This window comes from Pleurodeles waltl, chromosome 4_1 (genome assembly GCF_031143425.1).
Source record: "Pleurodeles waltl isolate 20211129_DDA chromosome 4_1, aPleWal1.hap1.20221129, whole genome shotgun sequence".
NCBI lineage: Eukaryota > Metazoa > Chordata > Amphibia > Caudata > Salamandridae > Pleurodeles > Pleurodeles waltl.
Window position 1 is genome coordinate 229,251,476 of NC_090442.1, and position 26,484 is coordinate 229,277,959.

The window sequence follows — 26,484 nt, forward strand, 5'->3', positions numbered from 1 at the left end:
GAACCATTGATTTCCTTACTTGACAACGGCCACTATTAGGTAAATAAAGACATAAGAGGATGCAAAATGGTCTGTGTCTAAGGGATGTGGCTTTAATCTAACCACCATCACCCCGTATGGTAGGAACGGCCGGTTGGGAATCTGATGCTGGGAAGCCACTCCGCTTATTCCCCCCCCTTCATCATATTGTTGCCATCAGGCGCTCTCCGCTGCATACATTTTCAAGTGGAGCTTCACAAGCTCTAGGTCCTCCATCAGACTGTTTGGTCAATTATACAATTCAGTAAGATTTCTAATTTTTTCTTCCAATGACTGTTGGTCTTTGCAGAGCCTACACTTCACAATGGGGAAACAGCCTAAATGACTCCTGAACGACGAGGTGTGTTGTCCACGAAAGTGGAACAGCACTTTCAAGAATTACTTTTTCTCTGCCTTAACCACCCATGTCCTGAACAACGAACATGCGCAATTAAGGGAGAGGAAAACAGACTCTGGATCGGGAGAGGATGCGGTCAGGTAAGTGTGGCTGAGGTAGGGTTGAGGGATAGTTTTACTTTAGTGGTGGGGTGCGGGGTCGAGTAGTTTTCGTTTTTTAGGGGTGGGGGGTCTGGTAGTTTTATTTTTTTAGGGGTGTGGTGAGGGAAGTTTAAGGGCGGGGGTCGGGTAGTTTTAGGGGGGTGGGGGGTCAGGGTAGGATTGTTTTTTAGGGGCAGTGGTGGGGGGGTCAGGATAGGATAGTTTTAGGGGCAGGGTAAGGGGGGGCAAGGTAGGATTGTTGAAGGGGTTTGCATGCTGGAACCATGCATGCCTTTCCACGCATGCCTTTACAACAAAAAATCATTTGTGGTAATGTGGTCATTGTTCCAACCACGTTGTTCAGGCATACGTGGTTTTCAGCATTCGTTGTTCTGTCGTATATTCCTTCACAACGCCTTTAACATTTTAATTAATACCTCTTGCTCCAAAGGAAACTCCCAAACCTGCATGTCAGTATAATTACACCCTACAAAGTTATTCACCACCATCCTATAAGGCCATTAGGTTGCCATCCTTAACTTGTGCTTGGTAATGAAGCTCCCGAATTTATTTTTGCACACCAACCAGCAAACTCTTCTGCACCCTTTCAGGTAAGATCAAATGATCTATCCTAAACCACCCTTCTTCCAATTACAATTCATCTGTACTCTTAACAGTGCTGCAGAGTCCAACAAAACTGCAATCCTTAGGCTAACCTGTGGGCGGATGCTCTGTCACATTCTCAATCTACCTGTAGTAGATGTCTACTCTTTTGTAATATTGTTGACTCTAAAAGAAATGTCTCGAAAAGGGCATCCCTCATCTTCTGCTTATCTTTCCTGCACTTCAACTATTTCTCCATGATAACCTTGAAAGAATCCATATGAGCATTTAACATCCAGATATGTAAACTACAGACACATTGTACTCAAGAACGTTGTCCAGTGGTTAGCCAAGAAGTCTTCTACTTCGAGTCTTCCTTTTTAAATCTACACTACAAAGGTATGACTGGTCTGTAGAATAAAATTCCTTACTCCTTCTAAGCCCTAAAACCATTCCACAAAACGAGATCTAATTTCTGCATGAGCTTATATCATTCAGTGAAAGTATCCTCACCTCCAATAGGAAGAGCTTGGCACCAGGTTTCAAATCATGAAATCCCAATGATGCTTCCAGGAACTTTACAGCAAATGTTGCCCTGACAAACTGGGGGGAAAAAAAAAAAACACTAGGATTCCGTGGAGCAGGACCATGCAGCCAGGCATAGCACAACCCTGACCAATATATGGTCGCTAAGGGTTTTCCGTGACTATATCCCATTTTACCCCCTAGTCAAGGATAGAAGACAAACCAAGCATTTTGTTTTTTAAATGATTGACAGAGCTATACGGGGCACCAGCTCTTTCTTATGCTGCTTGTCACCAAAACAGTGGATTACATATTAATTTTACCTGTACAACGTGCTCCGAAGGTGCCTGAATTAACCAGTTGCATTCTGTAAGTGCAGTGTAGACACCAGGGTAATTAATAGTATCAATTATTCCAGGTTCCGTCAGCTGAGCAAAACTTCCACAGCCAGAATCTGTCGAAATAGAAGACATTTTTGTAGCTCAATTTTTATTTCTATTTACAATTGTGTATCTCTCCCATATAAACCTATTCCACATGTGCTTTATCCAGTTTTACGAAAACAGGTGGGAGAACCTATGATTTACTGGATCGACGTAGAGGTTGTAATGGCTACACCAAGAAAGTGCTGGCATTCTTTTGAAAAAAATGTCCTTCTCTTTATAGCACGTGGCCTGAATCAGTGCATTCACTAGGCGATCAAAACAACATCACATCTCAGATGTCATCCAACGTGGAGTGTTGACATGAACATGGCTTTTCATGCACTCTGCTACAGGTAAGCATGGTCAGTATGCAACGTCAGCTTTTTCTTTCACCATGCGCCCAATTGAGTAAACTACAGTGGCAAGGATGTAGTTTAATGTTGAAGGCACTGGCCGTTGCAGAGACACCACCATTCTAATTCCAGGTTTTACACAACCTCACTGTGATCCTAGGTACAGCACGGATCACCATGTACTTCAGCTTCAAGCAAACTTGGCAGGCCAGCAATATATGCCAACATATAAAGAAACCAGGACATTGATTATATTCACTATGATTTAACAATCTAGTAGCTTTTGGGAGCATCTAGTCACAAGAACGATGTGGTTAAGGCTAATGAATACATGGAAATGGACAGCAGAGGCTGTGCAGTCAACTAGTTTATTCAATGGTTTGAATAACAAGAACACAGCACCCCCCTTGATACTGGATGTTCCATTGCTTATTTTGACAAAAATATTACTGTCTTATGTTTGGCGTGGTGGTTTATGCTAAATTAAGTTTCAAAGTGTTAAATATAAGTATTAAAAAAGAACGAAGGTGGCATATATATACACACATTTACCTTCTCGGCCATCCACGGCCACCTCTGTGAAGTTCAGTTCAAATCCTGTGGCAGTGGAGCTATAATCCGAGACAAACTTCACACTGGCCTTATTTGAATGTACCAAAAGAGGAGATGGCAGATTTGCACCGCACACTTTATCTGAAGAGAAAATAAACAATTTAATTATTCATGGATTAAAGTAATCACTGGCTCAGCGTTCACCCCACACCATGAGGCTCTTCTACTCAACACATGTAGGTTGACTATCATGTTGTGAAAAGCAGTGCTAATTAAGTCAAGTGTTGCATTCACCCCTTCTCTGCATTCACTTGTCTAGTGCCTTAATGCATATCTAGCGATCCTCTACCAATTCAGCAACAAACGTGATGCTAAAATTTGAGCCTCTAGTTGGCAGAGGTATGCATCTTTTCCAAGAAGAGAGGAAAATCCTAATCTTAGTACACACTCTCTAAATTATCATGTGCTTACTCCCTGGTATCTTGGCACTCAGCAGTCAGGACGAATTTAAGAAGCAATGTGTAAATTATTTGTGCAACACACAAGCAATAACAGTGACATGGTGAAGACACCACAAAAACACTCCACACTACGTTAGAAAAATAAAGTATATTTTTAGGAACAAAACAAGGCCAAAGCAAAAATTCAATAAGTAGAACCCAAGTTATGAATTTGTAAGGAATAAATTAAACTATACTGCTTAAAAGCAGACAGTGCCAACCGGGGCTATCTGATCATGCTAGACCGGGCCAAACAGAAGTTCAGGCTGACTGAGATGGAGCACAGGCCAGCTACAAGACCCACGCAAGGCCCACTGAGCAAAAGCACCTTGATCCTTGAGATGCGTCAGTTCTGATCTGCACAACCATGGTCAATGTGTTGGTTCCGAGTCCACGCTGAAGCAAGCAGTGAAGTATTGGCATTGATCCATAGGATGAAGGCAATGTGATTTTAGGCCACGCAGAGAGGATGATGGGTCATGCAGTCAAAGTGGTGCTCAGTTTCTCACAGCAGCAGTGCACTGTTGTCAACAGCAATGCTGTGTTCCTTGATCCTCAAAGCAGCGGCAATGCTGTAGTGAAGTGTTGGCAGGGATGGGCGACGAGTCAGTTCAGATCGGCACAGCAAGGTCAGTGGATGGTTCTTTGAAGGAGCCAGAAAAACCCACTTCCAAGGCTTAGGACTGGGTAGGTACCACTTGACAGGGGAGGACTCACAGTTGGCAGAGTCTAGAGGCTGTAACAGAACTGGTGGAAGCCGAGACTTCAAACAGGAGGCAAGCCAGCAAGCCCTTGGAGTCACTCTGGCTTCAAGTGATACAGATCCAGTCCTCACCCAGGGAGGGGAACAGCAGGCAAGCTCAGTAAGGCAAGAGTCAAGAAAGTCAGGGACACAGCAGAGTAGCAGTCCTTTATGCAACACAGCTGTCTTCTTCCTGGCAGACTCTTCACAGGTCCAGAAGTGTAATGATTAGGTGGGGTCAGAGACCCAGTACTAATACCTACTTGGGTCTTTGAAGTGGGGGAGATTAAAAAAAAAAATGGAGTTGCACAGAGGCCCTTTACTCACAGTACTGGCTCTAGACTATCAGAAGGGGGTAAGCAGCCCTTTGTGGGTGGGGGGGGGGGGTTGTACAAAGTCCAGCTGTCACAATCCCCAGATGTGTATTGGAGTCAAGCAGAAGGCACAGAATAGTTTAAGTAAAGAAAATACCCACTTTTAAAAAGTGGCAAGGGCACTTCAGTTGGGCCCCACTACACAAGCCAATCCAGGGCATGGGCGAGGGGAGAGACAGCGGTAATCTTACCACCTGTTCTGCTGCTTTAGAGAGTTTTGAGTAATTCCTAAATAGTATATAAAGCTTTTATTGACTTTTAGAATTGTGTGGACGGCAGTGGCTATTTTTATCTTGTGTATCTGTTTACACCTGCTGCTTCTTCTGACTAGAGCTGCCATTCTAGGTTAGCAGTCTAGTAGTTAGTGCTCCTCAGTCCAGCCCCATGACATAAGCCTCTCTGGGACATGGATGCAATGAAAGGTGCTTCTATCTAACCACCAGTCTGCTGCTATTGAGAGTTATGAGTGGTTCCTAAATATTTTATAACACTTTTATTGACTTTTAGAATTGTGTGGAGGGTGAGGGCAAGGGACATTTTTATCTTGGCAATCTGTTTACTGTGGCCATGCTCAGAGCCACTTCCTCACTTGCTGCTTCTTCTGAATAAAGCTGTAATTTTAGGTTAGCAGAACTCTTCCTAAACATAAAAACTAAAAATATATGTCCTCTTAGAAGAGAAGAGGTCAAATGCCTGCTTTCTCACAAATCTTTGCTTAGCAAGGATTCAACCCCAGACATCGTCATGTACCTTGCCCTAGGGTATTTCATCACAAGGAATGACAGAAACGATAGAAGGGGTGGTGGAGTACCCATTATCTTCAAAAACAATTTTAAGTGTACCTGTGCTCCCATGGATAGTAAGGATAGTGAAAGTCTTCACATTTGCCGATATCCTCATTTATCGTCCCCCATACCCTACAACACAGTTTGTACTGGTACTGCCAGAACTAGCCTGAAGAAAGTCAACTTTACCTTGTTATGAGACCTGGACAGAGTAAACAGAGTTCGGCTTCGTGGAATTCCACAGAGTTGAAAAAAGAACTCCATGGAATTCCTCGAAGCCAGAGTTCTGTGTCCTGCGGAGTCCTCCTGAATGCACCCATCTGGGAAGAGCTAAGGGTTGGGGCTGGTCAACCAAGCCCGACCCTGCCTAGTGCTTCCAAGATGGGCGCATTCAGGAGGGCTATATGCAGTGAAAGCTGCTGTTTCAGGCCTCCAGTGCACAAGAGGCCTGAAACAGCAGCTTTCTTTTGCTGCCTACAGCCCTGGCTTGTTGTGCACTGGCCTGCCTTGATTCCATGCAAACTTCAAAAATCAAAGCATACTACCAGTCGGGCCCCATGGTACACACCTGAGCTTTCCAAACTTAGAGGCAAATAAAAAGGAGAATTTGGAGGAAATGGTATGACACTCCAAAAAAATTCAGGCCATAATTTCTCATTTTAGCACCTGAATTGAAAATAATTATGAAGATGTCAGCTGGCCCTCCCCTAACAGACCGGTGCAACATATTTGCTAATGCCCTCACTAACAAAATAAAACATTCTATGTTCTCTGCCAATGACTGGAGCCCAACCCAAACTAGTCCAAAAGACCCTCCAACTACAGTCCATTTACACTCACTACCTACCTTAAATACTGAAGATATTGAAGGTATCCTAGCCTCTACAAATTCAAGACCCAGCTTCACCAGATGTTCTACTAAAAGCAGGTAATACATCCTACCATCTCCACTTAGAATATGTAACAGCTGCTTAGTTAGCGGCAATGCTCCAACTTGGAAACATGCCATAGTCCATCTTCCACTTAAGAAGCCATCAGCTGAACTGTTTTTGACAGACTATCAGGTGATCTCCATACTTCGGAGAGCTAGTCAAATTTGGAGAAGCGTGTCAATAAGCATTTCTCGAGCTTCCTGGAAAATAAGTCAATTCTTCATCTCACTGAAACAGGGTTCAGGCTAGGAAGCAGCACAGACTACATTACTGGCAGCTACACAAAAACTCCAGGCCATATTGGATCGTGGTTGCTCAGCAGCATTGGTTTTGCTGGATCTCAGTGCCCCTTTTGATACCGTCTCCCATACCATTCTTATTCAAAGAATGAGGGTGGTCTATTAATGGATCCACCCTCAATTTGTTTGCAGATTTTCTACAGAAGAGTGGAAGGCACATAAACAGAATATTCAGGGGACGGCCCTCCAATATACCCGTCAAGGCGAGGAAACTGCCTTGAGGGTCAACCAAGGATCCAGTCATCACTAGGGGAAAGAGCGACACAGAAGTATTGCCACTCCATGGGCTCCTTGTGTAAAGACAGCATGACATACATGATCAAAACCATAATCCGCAAGAATGGACAGGATGTGCCCAGCAGATGGGTCTCCTGCAGCATTAAGATGGATGGAAGGAGCCCCTGAGCATAGCGCAGGACTGCCTCGGTTAAGTAGGCTGTTTGCATTCCATGACCTCAGTGTACAGGGCCATGGGAGGTGTAGTGACGAAGGACAGGACCATGCTAGAAGCAAGTCTGACTTCAAGGAGTTTAAGCCTACGGTCTGATGCACAGGTAAACAGGTGTATAGGGGTTGCTGTGGTCATGGTGGTATTAGGTCTGTGTGACAGCTTGAAAAAAATGGTTAATCTGCATTCAAAAATTTCTTTGGTAGTACATATGCAAACAGTGTGTGACACTCCAAGCAAAATTTGGATCTCCTCTAAATGGTGAGATGTTGGATTGGACAAAACGTAATATTACAGGAATGAGTTTTCGGACTATAGAGATACTACTTATGCTTTGCATGAGATGTGTGTATTATAAGGTATATGTATGGACCGGGGTGGGTTATGCTTGTTCATAACGGATCTGTAATTGTGACATGTTATTTACACAAAACAAAAATTTATTGGTTAGCAAACAAATATATATATAGATAAAATAAAAAAAACACTAAAAGGGGCCTTACAGCTAATTGAACTTAAAGTGCATGGTGAATTGGGGTTTTGTTACTTCTTTTCCTAAGGTGCCATATAGAAGTTAAAAAAGCTGGCAACCAAATAAACAACCCCTAGTATCTACCTTATATATTCTCAAGGCATTATGCCTGTGGTCAGGCCAAGAAGACAGCACTGAGTGATAAAACAGTGTGCTTGCTGTTGGGTGTATTCACCAACAAGAAAACAGGTGCTCATCTTATCACTGCCTAGCAGCACATGGGGCAAAAATTGGAGGGGTTGACATTACCCCTCCAAGAGGAAGTAAAGGAAGCAGTTGGTCAAATCCCAATTCTGAATTTAATGTAAAGCGACATGGTCAATCATATAGTCCATAAAATCTTAATAAGAACCACATTTTAAAGACATTGGCCCAATAGCCTGCCCGGGGGAACAGGAGAAATTTTAGAGCCAATGGCAACGTTCCAGTAATGATCTTTAATGTGGCCTCTATAGGTACTCGTCATTGATGTTGGCTGAAGCCAGAAGAGAGGCAGTCCAAACTTAACCATCCATGATTTCAGATGAGCCATCCACGGAACCCTAAGAGCCCACCTCAAGCCTATTTTATGCTGGGCAAGGATAAGCCGTGCAACTTGGGCTAAAATTTCAAAAAGGCACTCTATAGGGCACATAAACTGGCCATGTCTGAAACTTGCCTAAGATTTAAGTCAAACCTTAAAGGTTTGAGTGGTGTGCCTTTAGGTAATTTTAGTAGGGATCTTAATAAAGAATTTTCACCTTTATCTAGCACATCAAGATTGCAATAGCCCCAGAACTCTGAACCATAGAGAGCAGCAACACATACTTGGGCTCTATATATTCCCAGTGTCGTGAGATAGGGTAGGAAGTGGCTTTATTTGCACCTCTAACAATAGACCCAGCTTTTGCTTGAGGGGAGGGACAGAGCTTTTCCCATAACTGTGCTGACCAGCTAGTAGAGACCGACAATCTCACCCCAAAATAGTTTAATTCTGCTACCCTACCTAGTTTATCTCCATCTACGGCCACTTTCACTTTAGTTTTCTTGCTATATGAGCAGATTATATATTATGTTTTGAGTTGTTTATTTGAAGGCTGTGATCTTTACAAAATTGATTAAACATCCCCAAAAGGGCACCGAGACCTACAGCAGTTTTAGATAGAATTGAGTCATCTGCAAATAGACAAGTATTTTGGATTCAGCAATTTCGGGTGCATCATTCACACAATTTGTTAGATAGGATACACATTCATTGATAGATAAGGGAAATAATGTGGGAGCACCCTTGCTGGCCACCGTATCCTATTGGAAAGTTCTGTGGTTTTCTCCCAGACCCAAACTGACTCTGGGAAAACTATCAGTACACAAATCCCAAATCAGCCTCAATAACCCCGATTTCCGTGAGGACATCTGAAAGTTTTGCTCTTGGGGCAAGATCAAACACTGCATGAAAATAGACAAGGGTGGCAAACAGTGGCCCCCATTCCAGAGCAACAACTTTCCATTTGAAGGTCAAAAAACAAAAGATATGGTCCACAGTACTAGTTTTGGGAATTAAGCTGGTTTGAAGATAGGGCATTATTGGAGCTAATCCGTTCCCAATTTTTTCCCAAAAGTTGTTTACTGTTTATTTTTTTAATATTGTCAAAGATATTGGGTGATAATTGCCCAGTTCTTGCCTAAAGCCCCATTTGAAGATGGGTTTAATTTCGGCCCCTTTCAATAATTTAGGGATAGGGGCACATGATATAATTGCATTGGTGAAGATATTAACCCCTTCGCTGCCAGGCCTTTTTCCCCTCCTGTGCCGAGCCTTTTTTTGGCTATTTGGAGCAGTTCGCGCTTAGGCCCTCATAACTTTTTGTTCACATAAGCTACTCACGCCAAATTTGCGTCCTTTTTTTCCAACATCCTAGGGATTCTAGAGGTACCCAGACTTTGTGGGTTCTCCAGAAGGAGGCCAAGCAATTAGCCAAAAAACAGTGAAAATTTCGTTTTTTTCAAAAAAAAATGAAAAATGGGCTGCAGAAGAAGGCTTGTGGTTTTTTCCCTGAAAAGGGCATCAACAAAGGGTTTGCGGTGATAAAATCACCAGCTACCCAGCTTTCAGGAACAGGCAGACTTGAATCAGAAAACCCAATTTTTCAACACAATTTTGGCATTTTACTGGGACATACCCCATTTTTATGATTTTTTGTGCTTTCAGCCTCCTTCCAGTCAGTGACAGAAATGGGCATGAAACCAACGCTGGATCCCAGAAACCGCAACATTTCTGAAAAGTAGACAAAAGTCTGAATTCAGCAAGGGGTAATTTGTGTAGATCCTACAAGGGTTTCCTACAGAAAACAACAACTGAAAAAGAAAAATATTGAAATTGAGGTGAAAAACACAAATTTTTCTCTAAGTTTTACTCTGTAACTTTTTCCTGCAATGTCAGATTTTCGAAAGCAATATACCGTTACGTCTGCTGGACTCTTCTGGTTGCGAGGATATATAGGGCTTGTAGGTTCATCAAGAACTCTAGGTACCCAGAGCCAATAAATGACCTGCACCCTGCAGTGGGTTTTCATTCTATGCCGGGTATACAGCAATTCATTTGCTGAAATATAAAGAGTAAAAAATAGCTATCAAGAAAACCTTTGTATTTCCAAAATGGGCACAAGATAAGGTGTTGAGAAGCAGTGGTTATTTGCACATCTCTGAATTCCGGGGTGCCCATACTAGCATGTGAATTACAGGGCATTTCTCAAATAGACGTCTTTTTTACACACTGTCTTACATTTGGAAGGAAAAAATGTAGAGAAAGACAAGGGGCAATAACACTTGTTTTGCTATTCTATGTTCCCCCAAGTCTGCCAATAAAAATGAAACCTCACTTGTGTGGGTAGGCCTAGCGCCCGCGACAGGATATGCCCCAAAACACAACGTGGACACATCACAGAAAACAGAGCTGTTTTTAGCAAAGTGACTACCTGTAGATTTTGGCCTCTAGCTCAGCCGCCACCTAGGGAAACCTACCAAACTTGTGCTTTTCTGAAAACTAGAGACCTAGGGGAATCCAAGATGGGGTGACTTGTGTGGGTCAGACCAGGTTCTGTTACCCAGAATCCTTTGCAAACCTCAAAATTTGGCTAAAAAAAAAAAACACATGTTCCTCACATTTCTGTGGCAGAAAGTTCTGGAATCTGAGAGGAGCCACAAATTTCCTTCCACCCAGCGTTCCCCCACGTCTCCCGATAAAAATGATACCTCACTTGTGTGGGTAGACCTAGCGGGGCCGCGACAGGAAACGCCCCAAAGCGCAATGTGGACACAGCCACATTTTTCAAGGAAAACAGAGGTGTTTTTTGCAAAGTGCCTACCTGTAGATTTTGGCCTGTAGCTCAGCCGCCACCTAGGGAAACCTACCAAACCTGTGCATTTCTGAAAACTAAAGACCTAGGGGAATCCAAGATGGGGTGACTTGTGTGGCTCGGACCAGGTTCTGTTACCCAGAATCCTTTGCAAACCTCAAAATTTGGCTAAAAAAACACATGTTCCTCACATTTCTGTGGCAGAAAGTTCTGGAATCTGAGAGGAGCCACGAATTTCCTTCCACCCAGCGTTCCCCCACGTCTCCCGATAAAAATGATACCTCACTTGTGTGGGTAGGCCTAGCGCCCGCGACAGGAAACGGCCCAAAACACAACGTGGACACATCACATTTTTTCATAGAAAACAGTGCCTACCTGTGGATTTTGGCCTCTAGCTCAGCCGGCACCTGAGGAAACCTAGCAAACCAGCGCATTTTTGAAAACTAGAGACCTAGGGGAATCCAAGATGGGGTGATTTGCGGGGCTCTGACCAGGTTCTGTTACCCAGAATCCTTTGCAAACATCAAAATTTGGCCAAAAAAACACTTTTTCCTCTCATTTCGGTGACAAAGTTCTGGAATCTGAGAGGAGCCACAAATTTCCTTCCACCCAGCGTTCCCCTAAGTCTCTCCATAAAAATGGTACCTCACTTGTGTGGTTAGGCCTAGCGCCCACGAAAGGAAATGGCCCACAACACAACGTGGACACAACATATTTTTTCACAGAAAACAGAGGTGTTTTTTGCAAAGTGCCTACCTGTGGATTTTGGCCTCTAGCTCAGCCGGCCCTGGGGGGGGGGGGAAATGCCCTAAAATAAATTTGACCCCCCACACCCCCAAACCTCCCCTGCCCAGGAGCGACCCTTGCCTACGGGATCGCTCCCCCTGCGTGACATTGGCGCCAAAATACAAGGGGGGCAGAAATGCTCTAAATACAGTTTGCCCCCAGGGGAGCGACCCTGGTCTGATGGGTCGCTCCCCATCTCTAAAAAAACAAACAAAAAAAAAAAAAAATTGCCCTGGCGCCTAGAGGTTTCTGCCCCCCCTGGGGGCAGAAATGGGCTAAAATAAATTTGCCCCCCCAACCCCCACCCCCCCTGGGAGCGACCCTTGCCTACGGGGGTCGCTTCCCCTGCGTGACATTGGCGCCAAAAAACAAATCCCCGGTGCCTAGTGGTTTCTGCCCCCTTGGGGCAGATTGACCTAAAATCGACCAATCTGCCCCCAAGGGGGGCAGAAATGGTCGAAATACAATTTGCCCCCCAGGGGAGCGACCCTTGCCTGATGGGTCGCTCCCCATCTCTAAAAAAAAAAAAAAAAAAAAAAGAAACAAAAAAAAAAATACCAATAGGCCAATCTGTCCCCGGGGGGGCGGAGATGGCCTAAAATAATTCTGCCCCCCCCCTAACCCCACCCCGGGGAGCAACCCTTGCCTACAAGGTCGCTCCCCTTGCGTGACGGCGCAAAAAAAAAGATCCCTGGTGCCTAGTGGTTTCTGCCCCCCTTGGGGCCATTGACCTAAAATCGGCCGATCTGCCCCCAAAGCGGGCAGAAATGGCCTAAATACATTTTGCCCCTCCAGGGGAGCGACCCTTGTCCAAGGGGTCGCTCCCCATCTGTAAAACAAAAAAACAAAAAAATCCCTGGTGCCTAGTGGTTTCTGCCCCCCTTGGGGGCAGATCAGCCGAATCAAAATAGGCTGATCTACCCCCCAGGGGGGCAGAAATGGCCTAAAATAATCCCCCCCCCCCCCCAGGGAGCGACCCTTGCCTAAGGGGTCGCTCCCCTTGCGTGAAATTCACGCAAAAAAAAACTCCCTGGTGTCTAATGGTTTCTGCCCCCCTTGGGGGCAGATTGGCCTCATCAAAATAGGCCAATCTGCCCCAAATGGCCTAAATATAATTTGCCCCCTAGGGGAGCGATCCTTGCCCTTGCCTATGTAAAGCTATAAAAGCATAGGTTCCTCCACATTCCAGACACTAGTATATCACTAAAACATCTAATTCCTTCATTCTGACATAGGACAGCTTCATAGCCTACAGTTTCAAATGTCTGAGGCCTTTTCTCATTTAGAAATAGCATTACGAGAGACTAGCATAACAATTCCTTGAGTTTATTATTATTATTTTTTTTACAAAGAGGACAGATTTGTTTTCTTAATTATGGATTTATCATATCGTTTAGGGTACCCACATGAAAAGGAGGCATTTTTGGGTCTTGCCTAATATCTATCTGTTTTTCAGTTGTACACCGAATGTCCACAATACAATAAAGCCCCTTGAATTTGTACTCCTCTCCCAGCTCCTCATTCAATGGTTTTCTGCACTAGGTTGGTGTTCCCCAAAAGCATTTCCTCTGATGTAGCAGTCAAAGGACTGTCCCTCATCACAGTGATCTTCTATATGCGACAGTCTATGCATTATGTTAATCAAAGTACTAATAGCTTGATTTTAATGTGATGCACTGAGAAGACATTTTAGTGTGCATTCACCTTAGACTAGTAACTTAGGTGGTACTACATGTTTAAAACGATTAATCTGTCATTACATTTTAGAGTCTAAATTATTAGACTGCATTAAAAACAATTCGATTTTTGAAGATAGGTGTTTTAAATTCATATGCAAATAGAGAAATGCAGTTCTGCGCTACACTAATGGAAATGTATTTGAGTCACTATGTTTAAAGTTACTGTATCAAATGCTAATGAAAGCTATTTATGCTGAAGTTCTAGTTCGATATTAAAATGTGCATCATTTGAATGATTAATAGGTCTTCATTCATTTGCATTAGCCTATGTGAGGTCTGTTAGCTCCTGTATTCATGACTGTGCAGAAAATGTCAAGTTATCTTTTTAAGGTGTAGGTTTCTTTTAGACTTTGTTCCCATGAGAACGTTAGCTTGGTAATAGGTCTATTGTTCTACTCCGAGAGAGTATGGGAAAATGTCCTTGAGGAAGGAACATCCTGTACTGTGAACTGACAGTATATACATTTGTTTCAACCTTGCATGGAAGAGTACAAATGGACACCTCTGATGACAAGCCTGAGAGACCGTACCAAGGTTTCAAGTTTGACTCACAGGATCAATTTCTATTGGATGTTGCCTGCACACGGTCAGGGGGGCTGGTGAACTGATGAATTATCTTGCACTATGAATTTAAACACACGGATGCCCTATGGACTTTGGACAGAATCCCTGAAGAACCGAGAGAAGAATCCCAGAGAATTTGAAGCCTCACTTCTCCATGTAGGATCATTTTGCCCCATCCCATACTGCAAGCTGAATCCCTTGGACTCTTTCAGAGGTATAATCCTCCTTGCCTTTGGAAAATGCCTTGTTAAGACTTAAAAGCTGTCAAGAATGTCGTCTTTCGGTTAGGGAAAAATTTGACATGCTTTCCTTTTTTACTTTTCTTGCCCATTTTAGTGTCCTGTTGCCAGAGATTAACTTCTTCCAATTATTTTCCCCTCATTCTTTTGCCCACATGTGCTCCGCCCTACACGTCCCCTGAATGGCTCAAATCAAATATGGATTTATAGAGCACAATTACTGTAGGAGGCTGGCCTGGTTTGTAGTGGGTACCAAGGGGTAATTACACTCTGCACCAGGTCCAGGTATCCCTTATTAGTGTAGAAGGGGTGTCTAGCAGCTTAGGCTGATAGAAAAGGGTAGCTTAGCAGAGCAGCTTAGGCTGAACTAGGAGACATGCAAAGCTCCCACTATACCACTAGTGTCATATACACAATATCATAAGAAAACACAATACACAGATATACTAAAAATAAAGGTACTTTATTTTTATGAAAATATGCCAAAAGTATCTCAGTGAGTACCCTCAGTATGAGGATAGCAAATATACACAAGATTTATGTACACAATACCAAAAATATGCAGTAATAGCAATAGAAAGCAATGCAATGTACAGTCACAATAGATTGCAATGCAAGCACATAGGTATAGGGGCAACACAAACCATATACTCTAGAAGCGGAATGCGAATCACGAATGGACCCCAAACCTATGTGAGCTTGTAGAGGGTCGCTGGGACTGTAAGAAAACAGTGAGGGTTAGAAAAATAGCCCACCCCAAGACCCCAAAGTGCACCTAAGTTCCCAGGAGAGCACAGAAGTCGTGATAGGGGAATTCTGCAAGGAAGACCAACACCAGCAATGCAACAACGATGGATTTCCAGACGAGAGTACCTGTGGAACAAGGGGACCAAGTCCAGGAGTCACACTCAAGTCGGGAGTGGGCAGATGCCCAGGAAATGCCAGCTGTGGGTGCAAAGAAGCTGCCACCGGATGGTAGAAGCTGTGGATTCTGCAAGAACGAAGAGGACTAGGAACTTCCCCTTTGGAGGATGGATGTCCCACGTCGTGAAGATGCTTGCAAAGGTGTTTCCGTGCAGAAAGACCGCAAACAAGCCTTGCTAGCTGCAAGGGTCGCAGTTAGGGTTTTTGGATGCTGCTGTGGCCCAGGAGGGACCAGGATGTCGCCAATTGCGTGAGGAGATAAAGGGGGCATCCAGCAAGACAAGGAGCCCACTCAGAAGCAAGCAGCACCCGCAGAAGTGCCAGAACAGGCACTACGAAGAAGAGTGAACCGGAGCTCACCCGAAGTCACAAAAGAATGTCCCACGACGCCAAATGACAACTCAGGAGGTCGTGCACTGCAGGTTAGAGTGTCGGGACCCAGGCTTGGCTGTGCACAAAGGAAATCCTGCAAGAGTGCACAGGAGCCGGAGCAGCTGCAAATCACGCGGTACCCAGCAATGCAGTCTAGCGTGGTGAGGCAAGGACTTACCTCCACCAAACTTGGACTGAAGAGTCACTGGACTGTGGGAGTCACTTGGACAGAGTTGCTGAGTTCCAGGGACCACGCTCGTCGTGCTGAGAGGGGACCCAGAGGACCGGTGATGCAGTGTTTTGGTGCCTGTGGTTGCAGGGGGAAGATTCTGTCAACCCATGGGAGATTTCTTCTGAGCTTCTAGTGCAGAGAGGAGGCAGACTACCCCCACAGCATGCACCACCAGGAAAACAGTCAAGAAGGCGGCCGGATCAGCGATACAAGGTTGCAGTAGTGGTCTTTGCTACTTTGTTGCAGTTTTGCAGGCGTCCAGAGCAGTCAGCGGTCGATTCCTTGGCAGAAGGTGAAGAGAGATGCAGAGGAACTCTGATGATCTCTTGCATTCGTTATCTAAAGAATTCCCCAAAGCAGAGACCCTAAATAGCCAAAAAAGGAGGTTTGGCTACTTAGGAAGGAGGATAGGCTAGCAACACAGGTAAGAGCCTATCAGAAGGAGTCTCTGACGTCACCTGCTGGCACTGGCCACTCAGAGCAGTCCAGTGTGCCAGCAGCACCTCTGTTTCCAAGATGTCAGAGGTCTGGAGCACACTGGAGGAGCTCGGAGCACCTCCCAGGGGAGGTGCAGGTCAGGGGAGTGGTCACTCCCCTTTCCTTTGTCCAGTTTCGCGCCAGAGCAGGGCTGGGGGATCCCTGAACTGGTGTAGACTGGCTTATGCAGAGATGGGCACCATCTGTGCCCATAAAAGCATTTCCAGAGGCTGGGGGAGGCTACTCCTCCCCAGTCCTGACACCTTTTTCCAAAGGGAGAGGGTGTAACACCCTCTCTCTGAGGAAGTCCTTTGTTCTGCCTTCCTGGGCCAAGCCTGGCTGGACCCCAGGAGGGCAGAAACCTGTCTGAGGGGTTGGCAGCAGCAGCAGCTGCAGTGAAACCCCGGGAAAGGTAGTTTGGCAGTACCAGGGTCTGTGCTAGAGACTCGGGAGATCATGGAATTGTCTCCCCAATGCCAGAATGGCATTGGGGTGACAATTCCATGATCTTAGACATGTTACATGGCCATGTTCGGAGTTACCATTGTGACGCTATACATATGTGGTGACATATGTATAGTGCACGCGTGTAATGGTGTCCCCGCACTCACAAAGTCCGGGGAATTTGCCCTGAACAATGTGGGGGCACCTTGGCTAGTGCCAGGGTGCCCACACACTAAGTAACTTAGCACCTAACCTTTACCAGGTAAAGGTTAGACATATAGGTGACTTATAAGTTACTTAAGTGCAGTGGTAAATGGCTGTGAAATAACGTGGACGTTATTTCACTCAGGCTGCAATGGCAGGCCTGAGTAAGAATTGTCAGAGCTCCCTATGGGTGGCAAAAGAAATGCTGCAGCCCATAGGGATCTCCTGGAACCCCAATACCCTGGGTACCTCAGTAGCATATACTAGGGAATTATAAGGGTGTTCTACTATGCCAATGTAAATTGGTGAAATTGGTCACTAGCCTGTTAGTGACAATTTGGAAGCAAAAGAGAGCATAACCACTGAGGTTCTGGTTAGCAGAGCCTCAGTGAGACAGTCATCACACAGGTAACACATACAGGGCACACTTATGAGCACTGGGGCCCTGGCTGGCAGGGTCCCAGTGACACATACAACTAAAACAACATATATACAGTGAAATATGGGGGTAACATGCCAGGCAAGATGGTACTTTCCTACACAACCCCGCTCCCTCAAACGAAGGACAATAAGACTAGCCATGACCTGATGAGTCTTCATTGTTTAAGTGGAAATATCTGGAGAGTACATCTGCATTGGAGTGGGTACTCCCAGGTCTATGTTCCACTGTATAGTCCATTCCCTGTAGAGATATGGACCACCTCAACAATCTAGGGTTTTCACCTTTCATTTGTTTTAGCCAAAGTAGAGGTTTGTGGTCTGTCTGAACAATGAAGTGAGTGCCAAACAGGTATGGCCTCAACTTCGTCAGTGCCCAGACCACAGCAAAGGCCTCCCTCTCTATGGCAGACCAACGCTTTTCTTTAGGGGTCAACCTCCTGCTGATAAAAGAAACAGGTTGATCCTGGCCCTCAGAATTAAGTTGTGATAAGACTGCCCCTACCCCTAATTCAGATGCATCAGTTTGGACAATGAATTTTTTGGAGTAACAGGGGCTTTTTAGGACAGGTGCAGAGCACATGGCCTGTTTCAGCTCCTCAAAAGCTTTTTGACAGCTAGCTGTCCACAATACCTTTTTAGGCATCTTCTTTGAAGTGAGGTCATTAAGAGGGGCTGCAATGGAGCCATAGTTCTTTATGAACCTCCTGTAGTACCCAGTGAGGCCTAAGAAGGCTCTCACCTGGGTCTGAGTTGTAGGGGGAACCCAATCTATAATAGTTTGGATTTTCCCCTGAAGTGGTGCAATCTGTTCTCCACCTACAAGGTATCCCAGATAAACCACTTTCCCCTGCCCTATCTGGCACTTTGAAGCCTTGATAGTGAGGCCTGCCTTTTGCAGGGCCTCCAAAACCTTTCCATAGGTGGACCAGGTGATCATCCCAGGTGGAGCTAAAGACAGCTAGATCATCTAGATATGCTGCACTAAAAGCCTCCAACCCTTGCAGGACTGTATTCACCAACCTTTGAAAAGTGGCAGGTGCATTTTTCAAACCAAATGGCATTACTGTGAATTGGTAGTGCCCTCCAATGGTGGAAAATGCAGTTTTTGCTTTAGCATCCTCTGATAACTTGATCTGCCAATACCCTGCAGTCAAATCAAAGGTGCTTAGATACTTGGCAGATGCCAGTGTATCTATTAGCTCATCTGCCCTGGGTATAGGGTGAGCATAAGTTTTAGTTACCTGGTTGAGACCTCTGTAGTCTACACAAAATCTCATTTCCCTTTTCCCATCTTTGGAATGAGGCTTTGGTACAAGTACCACAGGAGAGGCCCATGGACTTTCAGAGTGCTCAACCACTCCCAGTTCAAGCATTTTCTGAACCTCGTGTTTTATGCAGTCCCTGACATGGTCAGGCTGCCTATAGATCTTACTTTTGACAGGCAAGCTGTCTCCAGTATCTATAGTGTGCTCACACCAAGAAGTGGTGCCTGGCACAGTAGAAAAGAGTTCAGAAAACTGACCTAGGAGATTTATGCAGTGGTCTTTCTGCTCAGCAGTAAGACAATCTGCCAGAACTACACCTTCCACTAGAGCATCTTGTTCTGTGGAAGAGAAGAGATCAGGGAGAGGGTCACTCTCTTCTTCCTGTCCTTCATCTGTTGCCATGAGCAGGGTGAGATCAGCCCTGTCATAGTAGGGCTTCAGGCAATTGACATGGAGCACCCTAAGGGGACTCCTGGCAGTGCCCAAGTCAACCAAGTAGGCAACAATAATGTGGGGACCTCTCCATTTGTCTTGGAGTGCTCTTGGGGCCACAGGCTCCAAGACCCACACCTTTTGTCCTGGTTGGTACTGAATCAGAACAGCCTTCTGGTCATGCCATTGCTTTTGGAGCGCTTGGCTGGCCTGAAGGTTTTTGCTGGCCTTTTTCATATACTCAGCCATTCTGGATCTTAGGCCAAGTACATAGTCCACTATGTCTTGTTTAGGAGCTTTTAAAGGCTGTTCCCAACCCTCCTTCACAAGTGTTAGAGGACCTCTTACAGGGTGTCCAAATAGGAGTTCAAAGGGGCTGAAGCCCACTCCTTTTTGGGGTACCTCCCTGTAAGCAAAAAGGAGGCAAGGTAACAGGACATCCCATATCCTTCGGAGTTTCTCAGGGAGTCCCATTATCATTCCTTTGAGAGTTTTGTTAAACCTCTCAACCAGTCCATTTGTTTGTGGATGATAGGGTGTAGTGAACTTGTATGTCACACCACATTCCTTCCACATGGCCTTTAAGTAAGCAGACATGAAATTGCTTCCCCTGTCTGATACCACCTCTTTTGGGAAGCCCACCCTGGAAAAGATTCCCAGGAGGGCCTTTGCCACTGCAGGAGCTGTAGTGGTCCTTAGAGGAATTGCTTCAGGATATCTGGTGGCATGGTCCACTACCACCAAAATAAACCTATTGCCTGAAGCAGTAGGAGGGTCGAGGGTGCCAACTATGTCAACCCCTACCCTTTCAAAGGGAACCCCAACCACAGGCAGTGGAATAAGGGGTGCGTTTGGGGTGCCACCTGTTTTGCCACTGGCTTGACAGGTGACACAGGACTTACAAAATTCCTTTGTGTCCTCTGACATTCTAGGCCAATGAAACAAGGGGACAAGCTTGTCCCAAGTTTTCATTTGTCCCAAATGTCCAGCCAAGTGAATGTCGTGGGCTAGAGTTAGGAGGAACATTCGGTATTCCTGAAGAATCACCAATCTCCTGGCTGCCCCAGGTTTTGGATCCCTTGCTTCAGTATACAAGAGGTTGTCCTCCCAGTAAACTCTGAGAGTCACTGACATCCCCATTTTGCTGTTTGACAGCTTGCTGTCTTAGACCCTCTAGTGTGGGACAGGTCTGCTGTGTCACACTCAGCTCCTCCCTGGCAGGCCCCCCTCCACCCAAAAGCTCAGCAGTGTCTGCTTCCAGCTCCTCTGGTGAAGGTTCTGCACAGGGTGGAAATTCTTCTTCCTCAGAAGTTGAATCCACTGTAGAGGGAGGGATAGTAGGTAGCCATATAGGTGACTTATAAGTTACTTAAGTGCAGTGGTAAATGGCTGTGAAATAACGTGGACGTTATTTCACTCAAGCTGCAATGGCAGGCCTGTGTAAGAATTGTCAGAGCTCCCTATGGGTGGCAAAAGATATGCTGCAGCCCATAGGGATCTGCTGGAACCCCAATACCCTGGGTACCTCAGTACCATATACTAGGGAATTATAAGGGTGTTCCAGTATGCTAATGTAAATTGGTGAAATTGGTCACTAGCCTGTTAGTGACAATTTGGAAGCAAAAGAGAGCATAACCACTGAGGTTCTGGTTAGCAGAGCCTCAGTGAGACAGTTAGTCATCACACAGGTAACACATACAGGACACACTTATGAGCACTGGGGCCCTGGCTGGCAGGGTCCCAGAGACACATACAACTAAAACAACATATATACAGTGAAATATGGGGGTAACATGCCAGGCAAGATGGTACTTTCCTACAATTACTCACCTGTAAGGGTCTCAGTGTACTGAGGGGGTTTGTTATCTGTGCCTCAGTTGAGCCAGGCTTTAAGGTCCTTCCTGAATTGAGGTAATGATGGTGACTGCCTGAGGTGCAGGGTCAGGGTGTTCTGAAGACTTCCATATGCAGGGTACAGTGGCTAGTGCTTGTTGAGCAGAGAGGTCTGGAGAGGGAGTATAAGGGTGATGGGGTGATTGACAGTAAGCAGGTCCTAGGTCGTGGAGGGCCTTGTAGGCGTGAACGAGGAACTTTAAGTTATCTCTTCTCAATAGAAAGACAGTGGAGGTCTCTTAGGTGATTGGTGATGTGTCTGCGGCAGGGAATGTCCAGGATGAGTCTGGCAGAGGCATTTTGGATGGGCTGTATTTTCTTCAGGTTCTTCTGGGTGGTGTAGGTGTAGAGGACGTTGCCATAGTAGTGTCTGGTGGTAACCAGGGCATGGGTTATGGTTCTGCTGCAGTCCTTTGGGATCCATTTGTAGATCATCCACAGAAGTCTGAGTGTGCGAAAACAAGAGGATGCAACTGAGTTGACTTGGCGGGTCAAGGTGAGTGATGAATCCAGGATTAAAACAGAGGCTGTGTGTGTGGTTGGTTCGGGTGGGGGTGCAGAGGGTGGATGACCTGGCTGATGTGGAGGGTCCCAAGTATGAGGATCTCAGTCTTTTTGAGCTTGAGGCAGCTGACCTTCATCACGGCAGCGACAGCTTCCATCCCTTTATGGAAATTCTTTTTGGCAATTGTGGGGTTTTCATTCGGTGAGATGATTAGCTGGGTGTCGTCGCCATAAGAGACTATGTTCAGCCTGTGGTTCCTGATTATGGATGGGAGCAGGGCCATGTAAATGTTGAAGATAGCGGGGCTCAGGGAGGAACCCTGTGGAACTCCATAGCTGATCTCCATAGGTTCTGACTGGTAAGGTAGTAGTCTGACTTCTGCCAGACTGGAAGGAGCGTAGCCATTGTAGGGCCTTTCCACGGATGCCAGCTGCATGGAGTCTGGAGCAGAGGGTGAGGTCTGACACTAGGTTGAAGGTGACCAATAGGTCCAGTAGGATGAGGGCTGCTGTAAGGACACGGTCAAGGAGTGAGCGGATGTCATCTGTGGCAGTGAGGAGGGTGGTCTCTGTGCTGTGGTTGCTCCTGAAGCCTGATTGGTAGATGTGCAGTATGTTTTTGTCCTCGATGTGCTTACAGAGCTGTGTTAATGGCCTTTTCAATGACCTTGGCTGAGAAAGGCAGCAAAGAGATGGGGTGGTAGTTTTGAATTCCAAGGGGTCGTCCACGTGTTTCTTCAGGAGCGGGTGTGCTTCCTTTCCCTGGGAAAGGTAGCTGCATCTATGAAACAGATGAGGGTGTAGCAGAGTTTGGGTGCAATGGAGAGGTTGTCTTTGTTGAAAATGTGGTGATGGCAGTGGTCCATGGCGGCTCTGTAGTGGATGCTGCTCACAATGGAGTGGGTCTTGTCCTGTGGTGAGGGTGGCCCAGCAGTGTAGGATCTGTGACTGCTCGAACAGTCTGAGCTGGAGGGTTGTTGGAGGGCTCAGTCTCATTTTTCGGTGGAGGTCTGTCACAGAGGTCTTGAGATGGAGGGATGTTTGCCTTTCCTGATTGGGGTTTGGCAAACTCGGACTATGTGGAAGAGCTCTTTGGTGTTGAGCGGTGGTGCTGATACAGTCCTGCAAGGCGGCTTTCCTGGTGGTTCTGATGAGGTGGTGGTGGGATTTGATGGCAGCTTTGAAGGCCTCAGTCTTTCAGGGACTTGCTGTTTCTCCATCTTTTCTCTAGCCATCTGCATGTCCACCTGGAGTCCTGTACTGGCTAATCCATAGAGTTTTTTTCAAGCCCAGTTAGCTGGACCTTGATAAATGGAATTGCCGTAATGCTCATTAAAACTGAGCAATGCTTGTTTTCTGTCCATCAGATAATTCTATTGATATTTTGTATCGTATTTGTAGAGTGTCTTGTTCTCCTAATATTTGGTCACCAGAACTTATTTTGACGCCTTGGTCAACCCTTCATGACTAACTTTGTCTGGAAAATTGTAAACATGACTTAGTTTAGATTTGTAAAAAAAACAAAAAAACAAAACCTTAACTTTATTCCAGACTAGAATTTTCCTTGTATGGTCACATTAGTCATACTGTGTAATTTAATTGGTTCGTATTGAAATCAGTGGTTTGGTTATCCACACCCTTATGCTGGGTCCAAAAATTCGTTGACCTTGTCGGGCAAAGATTCCTGCTAATTAAGAAAATGCTCCAGCACCTCTTAACCATGTTTGAATGAAGGAGCTGTATCCTTCCACTGCTGATGTCAATAAGCTAATTTTTAATTTACATGTCAGCACCCCATGTGAGTATTTTCTCCATCTACTGGCTCCCCCTTTCATAACTAGCCTGCGCTTGTTCCCACTTCCCCTCTACTTGTATGTTGCTCCCCCCTCCTGCTTAGACTTCAATTTTTTTTATTTTCCTATTTCTGCAAATATGTTTGCCTGGGCCCAGATCCTTCACACTACTTCTAGCCAGTTGCTTTTTCTTTTGTGCTTCTGCTTATTGTTGTAACTTAATTTATAGTTCACACATTGCTGTCTACCATCTTGAAAAGGTGAATTAAACTACAAAAGAAAAAAAACAATCTTCCTAAATTTGGTACATCACAACTCATGCACAGAATGAGACCATCTTCAAGAGATTTTTCATTGAGAAATGTAATTCCAAAGGGCCTCTGTTAGAAATGGGTTCTTGGGTTGGCAGTCAGGTTACCCCCGTCCAAGCAAGGACCCTCACTCTAGTCAGGGTAAGACAATCCAAATTATCCTGTGCCCACCCTCTGGTAGCTTGGCACTGAGCAGTCAGGCTTAACTTAGAAGGCAATGTGTAAAGTATTTGTGCAATAAATCATACAATAACACCATATAGCACCACAAAAATACACAGTGTTTAGAAAAATATATAATATTTATCTGGATAAATGTAGGTCAAAACGATTAAAATGCAATAAGTAAATGTTGAGATATCACTGAAAAGTGATGTAGTGTCTCTTAAGTTTTTTTTTAAAGTGAACAGTCTCTTTCAAGCACAAAGTACCTGGTTCGCATGAAAAATCTCTGCAAAGAACCACAGAAGAGATGCATGGAAACAAAGGGGTGTGCATTGATTTCTTGGGCCGCACGCAGTGATGCATCATTTAGTTTTCACACAGGGACGGCTGTGCGTCGATTTCCAGCACTCGGTCGTGGATCCTCTTCAGGGTGAGGGGTTTTCAGACACCCCGGGGACGAAGCGTGGATTTCCTACGCTGGCAGGACGAAGTCACAGGAGCTCTGTCGATTCGGTGGGCGTTGCGTCGAATTTTCTCCCGCATGGCAGGCGCTGTGTTGATTTCTCTCTGGAAGTCGGGCTGCATCATTCTGGTTCGTTCGTGCGTCTTTCTGGTGGCCGTGGATCAAATTCCAGTCGCTACGCTGGCGCTGCATCGATCTTCTTGTTGCGAAGTCTGGCTGTGTCGTTACGGATCGGCGTGCGGTGAAAATTTCTCGGCGGTGCAGGCTGTGCATTGTTTCTGGCAGGCTGTGCCAGAAGTTTGCTGCACAAGGAGTACTTATAGAGATGAAGTCTTTTTGGTCTGGAGTTCAGTGAACAGGAGGCAAGCTCTATCCAAGCCCTTGGAGAGCACTTCTTCACCACAGCCAGAGAGCAGCAGGGCAACAGCAAGGCAGCAGGGCAACAGTAAGGCAGCAGTCCTTCACAGAAAGCAGACAGGTGCGTCCTTTGGGCAGCCAGGCAAATCTTGGCAGGATGCAGATTCTGGTTCCAGTTTCTTCTCCAGTTGGTAGGGGCAGAGGCCCTGTTTATATACTCAAATGTGCCTTTGAAGTGGGGGAGACTTCAAAGAGTGGCATTTAAGTGCACAGGGTCCCCTTTCAGTACCATCCCGTCTGCCAGGGTCCCAGTAGGGGGTGTGGCAGCACTTTGTGTGAGGGCAGGCCCTCCACCCTCCCAGCCCAGGAAGACCCATTCAAAATGCAGATGTATGCAAGTGAGGCTGAGTATCCTGTGTTTGGGGTGTATCTGAGTGAATGCAGAAGGAGCTGTCAACCAGACGTGGATTGTAAGGCACAGAAAGATTTAAGTGCAGAGAAATGCTCACTTTCTAGAAGTGGCATTTCTAGAATGGTAATATTAAAACCAACTTCACCAGTCAGCAGAATTTTGTACCACCATTCTGGCTATACTAAATATGACCTTCCTACTCCTTTCAGATCAGCAGCTACCACTCAAACAATGTATGAGGGCAGCCCCAATGTTAACCTATGAAGGGAGCAGTCCTCACAGCAGTATAAAAAACAAATTTAGCAGTTTTACACTACCAGGACATGTAAACTACACAGCACCCTGCCCTATGGGTTACCTAGGGCATACCTTAGGGGTGTCATATGTAGAAAAAGGGGAATTTTAGCCTTGGCAAGTACTTTTAAATGCCAAGTCGAATTGGCAGTGAAACTGCACACACACAGGCCTTGCAATGGCAGGCCTGAGACAAGGTTAAGGGGCTACTTAAGTGGGTGGCACTATCAGTGCTGTAGGCCCACTAGTAGCATTTAATCTGCAGGCCCTGGGCACATACAGTGTACTTTACTAGGGACTTATAAGTAAATTAAATAGTCCAATTGGGCATGATCCCATGTTTCAATGTTGAAAGGGAGAAAGCATATGCACTTTAACACTGGTTAGCAGTGGTAAAGTGCGCCGAGTCCTAAACCCAGCAAAAACCGTATCTAAAAAGTGGAGTGAGGCAGGCAAAAAGTTACGAGTGACCTCCCTAAGGCTGTCAGGTCTAACAGCATCCCTATGCATGCACATGCATCAAAGCTCATGGTGGCCATCTTGGAATGCTTGTTCTCAAAAAGCATTCCAAGTTTCCTGCCCGTGCATACATGATTATAAACTGGCTACCATTTTGATTTATTTGTTTTTTTGTTTTTAAACACTCATTTGGGCAATGCAAACACAATCCTAGGTAAAGCTAGAAGCTCAGCACTTGCCTTTTAAATGTGAGACCTGTAGGCTTTGTCAATGCTTGTATTTAGAATTTTTTTTTTTTTTTACATGGTATCCCGGAAAAGTCAGAAGGACCAAATATGATTGCATTGTTACAATGGATACTACCTTCTATTGCTCAGCTACAAGACCATGGTCTGCTCAATATACAAAGGACACATCGTCTGGGTCCAAAGTCACTGCGAAATGAGAAATATGCGAAGCCAAGGGGCATCATTATTCTTTTTCTTCAACATACCTATTTAATGCGGATTCTTGTAGCAGCTAAAAACGAAAAATCTACAATGGTCTGGTGATGAGGTCTTCCTTTCGCAAGACGATTCTAATGCAACAGCTGCCAGATGCAAACATTTTTTTGGAGTTTTGACCACAACTTAAATCTTTGAATATAAGATACAGCTTACTTCATCCTTGTATCTTTAAGATAACATACAAGGAAACATTTTATTCATTTGAAGATCCTGCTAAACTTCAAGACTTCCTTTGCCAGTATTGCTAGGAGGACATGGAACTTGGAGCTACAGCAAAATGACATTTC

The 26,484-nt window shown here is 45.3% G+C and overlaps 1 protein-coding gene across 2 annotated transcripts in view; it reads right to left on the reverse strand.

Annotated features, from left to right (window-relative positions):
• Nucleotides 1-26,484, reverse strand: part of OVCH1 (ovochymase 1) — a 1,177,845-nt gene that overhangs the window by 800,421 nt on the left and 350,940 nt on the right. For both annotated transcript variants that reach the window (XM_069228188.1, XM_069228187.1), the window contains exons 11-12: nt 2,975-3,115; nt 1,968-2,098 (exon numbers count right to left, since the gene is read on the reverse strand). In XM_069228188.1, the coding sequence (XP_069084289.1) occupies nt 1,968-2,098; nt 2,975-3,115 (272 nt within the window). The remainder of the gene's footprint in view (nt 1-1,967; nt 2,099-2,974; nt 3,116-26,484) is intronic.